Here is an 11,691-nt window from a genome sequence, read left to right as displayed (position 1 = left end):
ACCTCAATCTGGAGGCATCTACTAAGTTAGACAACTCCAATTATGGTACATGGAAATACCGAATGGAGACCATTCTTGTGCTTCAGGACAAATGGGAGTATGTCGATGGGTCTACACCTAGACCATTGGCCAATCCAGCCAATAGTAGCTCTACTCCATCTATTGTCACAGCACCAGCAATGGAATCTACATCGGGATCTACATCTACACAAACAGTTTCCGCACCAGTAGTAGATCCTGCCATTGCCTGAGCTCAAGCAGAATGGGATAAGAAAGATAAGTATGCCTCTCACCTGATCAAGCAAAATGTGCAAGATGTCATGCTAGGACAGCTCAACACAGTCAAGACATCAAAAGAAGCATGGGATATGTTTGCAGCTCTCTACGAGTCCAAGAACACATCCAGGATTCTCACCCTAAGAAACCAGATCAACCAGAGTTTCCGCAACAGCAGTGAAACTGGTCATGCTTATGTACTCTGCATAAAAGACTACAACAATCAACTTGCAGCAGCAGGAGAGACTATGAACCCCACAGAAATGGTTCAAGTAATCCTGAATGGACTAGGAGAAGGATATGAGAATCTAGTCCAGAGTATTGCCATCCAACGGCAAATTCCAACACTGGAAGAACTTCTGTCAATTCTACTTGGTAAAGAACTCAGGACTCAGGCCATTCAAGCACGTAAAGCTCATTCTAATGATTAGGCATTCACAGCTTCAGACAGAAGCAGAGGTAAAGGCAGAAACAGAGGTAGATCATACCAGAAAAGTGGTCATCATCAACAAAATCAAAGTCAGAATCAACATCAGCAGTAGCAACATCAGAATCAGCAAAGAGGAAATCATTCCAACCAAGGAAGATTTCAAGGATGAGGGAATGCATCCACCAATGTGTCAAACATTCAGTGCAACTACTGTCACAAGTTTGGACACTATGAAAGAGATTGCCGCAAGAAGCAATACGACCAAGGTGGTCAATCCAGCAGTAATCGAGGGAATTCCCGAGGAAGAGGATATCATCGTGGTGGACATTCTAGTCACAGTCATTTTGCAAATGAACGTGGAAATATGTTTCTTGCAAGTGAGGAATTGCATCAGAATGATACAATGCACCTAGACACTGATTTCAATCCCAAAAAGGATTACAGTTATCAAGTCGACCAAGTGGAATAGGATCCTTGGTACATGGACAGCGCTGCATCATCTCATATGACAAATCATCAAGAATGGTCCACAGAAATGAAGCCATTAGAAGGTCAAAAGAATGTCATCTACACAGCAGACAATACACCGAATCTGGTTCAAGGGACAGGTGTTATCCCTATGAACAATTTCACTGGTATAAAAAGATTAGTCAAAGATGTGCTCTATGTTCCAAAGCTCAGCAAGAAACTTTTGTCAGTAGGTCAAATGACGGAACACAACTACAAAGTCATCTTCGACGGTGATGAATGCACTATCAGAGACACAAATCCAAAAGATGTCAGCTAGTAGCAAAAGGTGTTAAGGAAGGACGCTTATACAAAATGCTAGCTACAGTACCAGATAAGCATGCCATGTCAGCTCAAATGCAACAGATGCCACTATCTGCAAAATGGCATAAGAGATATGGTCATGTCAACTTCAAGTACTTGTTAGATCTCAGGAATCAGAATATGGCAATTGGGATTCTGAAGCTACAATTTCTTGGAAAAGTTTGTGAAGCATGCTGCTTCCGCAAACAAAAGCGAACCAACTTTGTTAGAAGTACCTCTCGTGCACGAGGTATTCTTGATTTGATTCATACAGATGTATGGGGTTATGCCCAGACCCGCAGCATCAATGGTTTACTTTATTACTTGACCTTCATCAATGACTATAGCAGATATTGTTGGGTCTACTTTCTGAAAGAGAAATCTGAAGTGTTTTCCAGATTTCAAGAATTCAAAACCATGGTAGAAAACCAGACAAGCAGAAAGATCAAGGTCATGAGATCAGACAGAGGAGGTGAATACATGTCTTCAGCATTCATCAGCTTTTGCAAAAATCATGGCATACGAAGACATTTCACATGTGCAGATACTCCTCAGCAAAATGCAATAGCTGAAAGGAAGAATGGGACTTTAGCAGATAGTGCTAGAGCAATGCTTAGTGAAAAGCATCTTCCGAATCAGTATTGGGCAGAAGCAATAGCTACAGCTAACTATTTGCTTAATCGGCTCCCTACCGAACCGATACAAGGTATGACTCCTTTTGAAGCATTCACTAGACACAAGCCGCACATTGGGCATCTCCGCATATTTGGTTGCATAGCATATGCCCACATACATGATGATCATCGCAGGAAATTGGATCCGAAGTCACACAAATGCATCATGGTTGGCTACAGTGAAGAAAGCAAAGCATACAAATTGTATGATCCCATCTACCACAGTCATTATCTCCAGAGATGTAATCTTTGATGAGGAATCAGAATGGAAAACCTCACCTACACAGGAGATAAAAGCATCGACTTCACAGTCACCTATAGAACAAGTTGATGAAGAAGAGCAAGAATTGCCAGCAACACCTCAAGCAGAGCCATAGCAGCTCAGACGGCCTACTAGGGAAAGCAGACCTCTATCCAAATTGACATATGCTCAGAAAGGCAAAGCCATTCAGGTGGAAACCACCAAATATGCTCTTATGACTACCATCATGGCTACAGAAGAGCAGTGTACTTCGAAGACGTAGTAGATAAGCCAGAATGGCAAACTGCTATGAATGAAGAAATGGATGCTTTGTATAAAAATAACACTAGGGAATTATGCGACCTTCCACCAGGAAAGAAGGCCATAGCCAACAAATGGGTATACAAAAAGAAGTACAATCCAGATGGCAGTATTCAGAGATACAAAGCCAGATTAGTTGCAAAAGGATTTGCACAACAATATGGTCAAGACTATGATGAGACTTATGCTCTAGTAGCAAAGATGGATTCCATACGGTTCTTGATATCACTAGCGACACTCAGTAAATGGAATGTGTGTCAGCTCGATGTCAAGAATGCATTTCTCAATGGTTATCTAGACGAGGAAGTCTATATGCAACAACCAGTAGGTTATGTCGAACTAGGAAAGGAGAACAAGTTTTGCCATCTCAAGAAAGTCTCTATGGCTTAAAGCAAGCATCCATAAGTTGGTACAGCAGAATTGACAAGTATTTGGCTGATCTGGGATACATGAAGTCCAATGCAGATCATACTCTCTACTACAAAGTTCAAATGGAAGACATTACTATTGCACTTTTGTATGTAGATGATCTGATTGTGATAGGAAGCAAGGATAGCTTCATCAGAAAATTGAAACAAGACTTATCTACAGAGTTCGACATGAAAGATCTTGGACTTATGCACTATTGTCTTGGAATTGAGTTCTGGAGAGATTCAGATAGCACATTTATGAGTCAGCTCAAGTATGTTGACAGTCTCCTGAAGAAGTTTCATATGGCAAATTGCAAGATTGCAGCCACTCCCATGGAACAGAGTTTGAAACTTACTAAAGATTCAGAAAAGCCTACAGTCAATGACAACTACTATAGGCAACTCATCGGATCTCTTATATATCTGACAATCACACGGCCAGATATTTGTTATGCAGTAAGCTCACTAGCACAGTTTATGGCAAATCCAAAATATACTCTCTCGAATGCAGCCAAAAGAGTCTTGAGATACATCATAGGTACAAGACAGTTTGGGATAGAATATAGAGGAAGTCATCCACGGTTGCATGGATACTGTGACAGTGACTATGCTGGAGATCATGAGATAAGGAGATCGACACAGGGATATGAATTTTTCCTTGGTCAAGGTGCTATATCATGGTTGTCAAACAAACAACCAACTATTTCTTTGTCTTCGACTGAAGCAGAATATAGGGCACTCACTACAGGTGCATGTGAGGCTATATGGCTCAGAAGACTATTGTCAGAAACAGATTACTTTGATGAGTCAAAGCCAACAACAATATACTGTGATAATCAATCGGCTCAAGCATTGGCCAAAAATCCAGTATATCACTCCAGGACAAAGCACATTGATGTCAGAGAGCACTTCATCAGAGAAAGAGTGTTACTTGGTGACATCACACTGCAGCATTGTGATAGCAAAGAGAATGTTGCAGACATCTTTACCAAACCACTCGGTAAAGAGCTATTCGAGAAACACCGACTAGCTCTTAGTTTGATGCAGAGGAAGGACATTCGCATTAAAGGGGTGTGATGGAATGTAATGCTCAGTCCTTCTTCGATTCCCCAGAATCATCATCTTGAGGGAAGGCCTACTTCATGATGTTGATCTTGAGGGAAGGTGTTGAGAGTTCACGCTCAACATCATGTGATCATGTGTGCATAGCATCATCACGTGATCATATGTGCATAGCACTAACCTTATAGAGTGCTATAAAGGAAAGGGTTAGATCCCCTAACCCTGAAAGGGTTTGTATATATTCTATTTTTTCAACTAAATCTAGTGTACAGTTAGTCATTTGTGGTGTGCTCTCTAGCTGTAACCTCTCTCCTCATCTCCACTCTTCTCCTCTCCCCTCTCTTCTCATCTCCACTCTTCTCCTCTCCCCTCTTCATATTTTGTCACTCTCCCAGTCTCTTCACAGTATGCACTCCTCTCCCTACATTGAAATGGAGCATAAGTTTCTTATCTCTAATATAGAGGGGAACCCGATCAAAGAAGGTGCCTTTAGGTAAATCCAAACATCCTTCGTGAGAAAACTGTTATATCAATATATGTTGCCTTTGCCTCATGCTATTATAAATGTGTTGCACTCTCCCATGGTTGTGGTAGAAGGATTTCAGCTCAGCATTTTGGCTTAGAAGGTCACCTCAAATGAAAATTTACATCTCAACTCTATATATTAAGAGAAGCCTTGTGAGAAACCATAAAGGGTTGGAGTCTAGTTGAACATCACCCTTGTAAAGAAGCAATACTAATACTTCATGGTCTTTGCAATTGATGAAAAATTGGTAAGAACCATATCCCAAAGGATGATGCTTTTGAAACCTATAAATGATTGATCTTGAAACATCAACATCCATCATGTGAGTTTGCGACCATGAGTCTCTCTATACCTACCAAGAGGCCAAGAGTTAGACTATCCCCATCAAGGACTCACCCGACAAAGGTCCTCAAGATGGTCACCAATAATGGCTCTCATCAAGATAATAGCAAATAGGTATATCTCCCAAGGAAAGCATCCAATGCCATTTCCAGATGGTATTTCTATTTTGAAAGGCATAGTTGGCTATCCTACTCAAATTTTACTTTTGCAATTCATGAAGTAGAACACGATTATGGTCATTCGATACTTAGAGTTCAATGAGAGTAAATGGAGGTTCCTCCAGCAAGGTAATATGCATGAGAGAAGACTAGATCCACAAAGAATGCATTCACAACAACTACGATGTGAGAGACCATTCTCGTTAAAAAGATTGTACATATCGCACCTCTGGTTCTCCACGATCAACTTGAAGTCGCTCTGTGGTAATAAGATGGAGAGACACATTCATTGCTCGGGTCGTGATATCGTTCTCAACTGGTACTGTTGCATTTCTATTGTCAACAAAACTGGAGTGGAGTGGTTTGTCACAATCGACAACGTGTGGTCGGTCTGCAATTGTTTAATTTGAGCCTGGAAGGAACTGTTTCTGCCGCAGGCTCTCTATGCCAGCTTCCTTTCTTGGGCTCACTCAATCTATCTTTTAATTCGCTCAGGCTCATATTGCCACCATGTGCCTTTGCTGCATGCCATTGTTCAAGGAGTGAGCGAGTGACGCCAACTATTTGTATATGTAGGTGGGAGGGCTCTATTGCTTGCAATTCTATCCTGCCAATCCCACAAATATCTGGAGACTAAGTTGAGTAGCATACGTCAATCATTGAAGGTTTGTCCACCAGTCCTCCCTCCCTTTCTTTGTTGCTTTTCTCCTTAGTTCCATGACTTTTGCCGTCCCTGCAGTAGCACTCGTTATAGACTTGCTTGTGTGCAAAACTGAACTGCAGTCTACGCCATATAGATAGTGAAATCTTGGTTTGCAAGCTAAGCCGGTGAGGGGACATGACTATTCGATCTCTCAAGCCAGCCTGAACAAATATCCTGCAATTCTATCCTACCAATCCCATAAATATCTGGAGACTAAGTTGAGTAGCGTACGTCAATCATTGAAGGTTTGTCCACCAATCCTCCCTCCCTTTCTTTGTTGCTTTTCTCCTTAGTTCCATGACTTCTGCTATCCCTGCAGTAGCACTCGTTATAGACTTGCTTGTGTGCAAAACTGAACTGCAGTCTACGCCATATAAATAGTGAAATCCTGGTTTGCAAGCTAAGCCGGTGAGGGGACATGACTATTCGATCTCTCAAGCCAGCCTGAACAATCTCTTGGTTATGAAAGCCCTGCCTTGCTCATCAATCCCATCCCATAGCTAGCCGAGCAAATATGCTTTGAAGGTTTTCACGACCTTGTAATCCTACTTGCTTGAAAGCCCTGCCTGCTGCTTAGTTACATCCCATGGGCTGCCAAGTAAAACTGCGTTGAAGGCGTTCATCAAAAGCAAGGTAATAAGAGAGGAGGATAGGCCATTGTTGCAGTAGTGGTGGAATGAGTTTCTACGCCCAAAATTCAAGGCATGAGGCTCGGGATATCCTCAATGCATGTGTATGCAATAGACATGCATGTCACATCGGGCGCCCATCTCGCGACCATGCCACATTCGGAGCGAGAGTTTTGTCACTAAAAAATGCCGCCCAAATTCATGTGTGTGTCATAGACCATCCGATCCCGACTTGTTTGCTCCACCGTCGATCATGATAAAACCTCTTGTCACCACTTGGTTGCGAGGCTAGTACTTGTTACAATAGGCAGCCTAGAAGGAAGTTTTCCTTTTCTAAGCCCTCGTTAAGCCATGTGTTTTGATTATAGGCGTTGATCTTTATGAAGATCCAAGGGTTTGAAACGTGCTTTTTAGAAAAGCAAAACTTTTGTGAGCTCTCCTTAAGCCACGTGTACAATTCTAAAAGACTAAAACACTCCTTCCAAATTTGACCCAAAAGCATACTTTTTTATTCATTCTTTCCACAAATCTATTATATAAGGAGGAGATCATTGCTTTTTTTTCTTTCTTGCCATAACTTGATTGCGTAATTGTTGGACAAAGCTCACGACCTTGCTACTGAAACTCCAATTGGATAATAGTGAGGATTCAGGTTCAATTTGGAGTTGGAGCCATGACGGAAAGGCTGCCTACCTTAACCTAGTTAATATCCCTTGTTCAAAACACCTACTGAACATATGGAGACATACAACCCAAGCAAGCCCACCATGAGAGAGGAATTCGACAATTCGATAAAAATGCGGTCAGAGGTACAGGCACATGGGGCGATCAGGCAAGGAAGCGATGCGGGCGTGACTCTGGTGGTAGCCATTTCATGGGTTGTGAGTCGAGTGAGTGGCCATAATAAGCATGCATGTTTTTTGTATTGCGGGCCCTCACGCACGCTCACACACACACACACACCCACCTTAACCACTAGGCTAGGACCACATAATAAGCATGCATGTTGCTGCATAGGAGCATTGGTTAGCATGCCACATGAGCACGTTTGTGTAAAGAGTTGATTATTATGGGAGATCGCACGACACAAACAAACAACAAGGACGAAGAACACTCATGTGTCCAGTTCTAACTTCTAAACACCAATGGCTCTGTTCTGTTGCGTTTTGGGCAACCCCCATCTCGCGATCGAGCAGCTTTCCTTGGACACACACACACAAGGATTTTGCACTCCTATAAGCTCGCATGTCTCTCAGTCGCCGATTCGCCATACGGAGATCTTCTTTGATCGACACAAGGGTAAGCTGCTGCAAACGCTGCCCGTCCCCTATTTGCGGTGGATCGCCAGCCAGCGATGCCGTCAGTTCACGCCCATGTGGGTCGAACTTGCTGAAGAGCTTCTGGGCGAGCTAGCAACCAGCAAGGCCTGTCATACACAGATTTTATATGGGCACCACCTTCCGAAGAACGAAGACTGTGGAACGTCTTCAGTAACATCAAATGAAGAGATCATCGATCAGCTGGGTCCAGGGACAGATGTTGCAACCTATGCCTCGCTTTTGAGGCGTTGCACCAGAGCCAAGGCCCTGTCTCAGGGAAAACTTGTGCACCAACACATGAGCAAGCATGGATTCGCGAGCGACAGACTTCTGAGTAACCTTCTCATCCACATGTATAGTACATGCGGAAGCCTGGAGTACGCACGTGCTGTGTTTGACAAAATTCTCGATCGGAATATGTACTCTTGGACTATTATGATGGCTGCGTATGCTCAGCACGGGAGCTTGGATGATGCGAGGGCAGTCTTTGCAGAGATGCCACAGCGAAATGTCGTCTCTTGGAATGCCATAATCACAGCATGTGCCCGGAATGGGCATGGCATCGAGGCACTGCAACTGTTGTGTCAAATGCAGGCCGAAGGCTTCGAGCCGAACAAGATCACCTTCCTCGGTGCTATGGAAGCGTGTGCCAGTGTGACAGCCCTAGAAGACGGTCGACTGATTCATAGTATTATTGCTGGCAATGGATGGGAGTCGGATGTTGTTGTGGGAACAACCTTAATCAATTTGTATGGCAAGTGTGGGAGCCTAGACGATGCGAAAGCATTTTTTGCAGAGATGCCACAGCGGAATTTAGTCTCCTGGACTGCCATGATCGCTGTGTGCGCCCAAAATGGCGAGGGCAAGAACGCCCTTGAATTTTTTGCTGAAATGCTAGCCAAAGGCTTTGATCCTGACAAGATAACCTTCCTCTCTGTTGTGGATGCGTGTGCGAGTGTGGCAGCCCTAGATGAGGGTCGAGTGATCCATGCTACTCTTGCTAGCAAGGGATGGGAGTCGGATGTTGTTTTGGGGAATGCTCTCATCAATATGTATGGTAAGTGCGGGAGCCTAGATGATGGGAGGGAAGTGTTAACTGTGATGCCACAGCTGAATGTGGTCTCTTGGAGTGCCATGATTGCTGCGTATGCTCAGAATGGGTATGACAAGGAGGCCCTGCAACTGTCTGGTCAAATGCAAGCCAAAGGTTTCGAGCCAGACACGATCACCTTGCTGTGTGTTGTGGATGCATGTGCCGGTCTGGCAGCCCTAGAAGAGGGTCGAGTGATCCATGCTACTGCTATTTGCAAGGGATGGGAATTGGATGATGTTGTGGGGACGGCCCTTGTCAATATGTATGGCAAGTGTGGGAACCTAGATGATGCAAGGGCTGTGTTTGCAGAGATTTCAGAGCGGAAGCTGGTCTCCTGGAATACCATTATTGCAGCGTATGGCCGGAATGGGAATGGCAAGGAGGCCTTGCAACTATTGGATCAGATGCAAGACAAAGGCTTTGAGCCAAACATGGTCACCTTCACCTATGCTGTGAATGCGTGTGCCAGTGCCAGTGCGGCTTCCCTAGAAGAGGGTCGAGTGATCCATGCTTCTGTGGTGGGCAATGGGTGGGAATCTGATGTTGTTGTGGGTACGGCCCTTGTCAATATGTACGGCAAGTGTGGTCTCCTAGATGATGCAAGGGCAGTGTTTGTAGAGTTACCAGACCTGAATGTGGTCTCTTGGAATGCCTTAATTGCTGCGTGTGCCCAAAATGGGCATGGCAAGGAGGCCCTGCAATTGTTTGGTCAAATGCAGGCCAAGGGGTTTGATCCAAGCAAGATTTCCTGCATCTGTGTTGTGGATGTGTGCGCCAATGTGGCAGCCCTAGAAGAGGGTCGATTGATCCATGCTATTATTGTTGGCAATGGATGGGAGTCGGATGGTTTTTTGGAGACTGCCCTTCTCAATATGTATGGCAATTGTGGGAGCCTTGACGATGTGAGGGCAGTGTTTACCGAGATGAGACACAGAGATTTGGTCTCCTGGAATGCCATGGTTGCGGCATGTGCCCGGCATGGCAAGGAGGCCCTGCAACAGTTTAGTCAAATGCTGGGCGAAGGCATCGAGCCAGACAAGATCACGTTCATCAGTGTTCTCACTGCATGCAGTCATACAGGTCTGGTTGCTGATGGGAGGCGATACTTTGCCTCTATGAATAGTGACCATGGTATAACCCCCTGCTTGGAGCATTATGTGTGCATGGTTGATCTTCTTGGTCGAAGAGGGCTATTGAAAGAGGCGGAGGACCTGATCATCAGCATGCCATTTGAAGATGTCGCTCCAGCATGGTCGAGCTTGCTTTCATCATGCAGAATTCATAATGACGTAGAGCGGGCAGAGCGTGCTGCACAAAGGGTTTTTGATTTAGATTCAAGGAATGCTTCACCGTATGTATTGCTAGCAAACCTGCATGCTAAATCAGGTAGGTTGGATGATGTAGCAGGGGTGGGAGGGGCAATGATAGGTAATAGTGTGAAGAAAATGCCCGGCTGCAGTGGTGTTGAGGTGAATAATGCCGTGGATGAATTTGTTGTTGAGACACATCACATGCTGGAAAACAGGATGTACACGACAAGTTGCAGAGCTTGAGTAAGCGCCTGCAGGCAGGATATGTGCCTCGATCCCATGCATTGCTTCTCACTGTGGTTGAAGAAGAGAGAGAAGACTTGCTTTGCTACCATATGGACATTGGTTCCCCCCCCTTTCAGAACACTAATTCATATCATCAAGGCCCTTCGGGTATGCTTTGGCAATTATTTTACCATACAATTCATCCCTAAATGTTGTTCAATGAAAGATATTTGAGAAGATAAATAATTGCTTCCATCAAAGGTGAGCAAAGGTCATGTGATGAATTATTGGTGAGCATTATCAGACCCTGCTTTTGAAGTCTAATGCCTGGTAACACTAAATTGTAACTATTGTTGGAGAAGTTTCTGAGATCTCATGCTGTTGGATTAGAGGAAGTGTTTTGTGATTACCATCGAGTTGCCCTCTTATAAATGGTGGTGGTATCAGTCCATGATTGATGCCTTAGTACCAGAATTATAAAGAGATTACCTCGTAAACTCCAGCCAGCAATGAGGCAGCCCTCGAATCAATGCTATGATTCATCATTTGCAAGGGTCGCTGTCATCTGGGTCCAGCCCGAGTCCCTCGCCTTTCCAAATCCACCATAGGAGTATCGCCCTTTCTGAACCAAAACTGGATCCAATCCAAGATGCTTGCCATCCGAAACCAAGTCCAAGGATACTTGCAATTTTACCTGTCACCCAGATCTAATCTAAGATGCCTCCTTTCCAGAACCCATTATAGAAAACCTTATGGTACTTTGCTTTGCTGAGATGATAGGACACCAGTTCATACTTGAAGGCCGAATACGTCTTTACACTTTTTTTAAAATGAGAAGGATACGGTTTTAGTCATTCGGCTTCACTGAGAAGTTTGAATAGGACTTTGTCATTTGCATTTGCAAAGAAGGATGAATGGAACCTGCCCTTTGGGAGTTCACTAGAGCAATATGTAAAGGGTGCGCGTGCATTCAACAGAAGGGGTTGGGAAATTATAGAAATTATACATATGTAAGGGGTATTTTAATTCAAAGAGTGTTTCCATATAGAAGGGGTGCTTTAGTCATCTCAAGATTTAGAGAAGGGGTGTAGGTTATGGTATGAATTTATGAGATCTTGGTAGCAATTTTGCCCTTTTTCTAAGTTAGTGTCCAAATTGTAAG

At 44.0% G+C, this 11,691-nt stretch overlaps 1 protein-coding gene across 1 annotated transcript; it reads left to right on the top strand.

Annotated features, from left to right (window-relative positions):
* The first annotated feature begins 7,730 nt into the window (after nt 1–7,730).
* LOC147904356 (pentatricopeptide repeat-containing protein At5g27110-like) lies at nt 7,731–11,431 on the top strand. Its single transcript, XM_087386111.1, has one exon. It carries the CDS (start codon nt 7,956–7,958, stop codon nt 10,545–10,547), a length of 2,592 nt encoding a protein of 863 aa, XP_087242237.1. The 5' UTR covers nt 7,731–7,955; the 3' UTR covers nt 10,548–11,431.
* The last annotated feature ends 260 nt before the right edge of the window (nt 11,432–11,691 follow it).

This window comes from Dipteris shenzhenensis, chromosome 2, assembly GCF_047967505.1.
Source record: "Dipteris shenzhenensis isolate YYH24624 ecotype China chromosome 2, Dip_SZ_1.0, whole genome shotgun sequence".
In the NCBI taxonomy this organism is placed as follows: domain Eukaryota; kingdom Viridiplantae; phylum Streptophyta; class Polypodiopsida; order Gleicheniales; family Dipteridaceae; genus Dipteris; species Dipteris shenzhenensis.
This window is presented reverse-complemented; position numbering and strand designations above follow the sequence as displayed.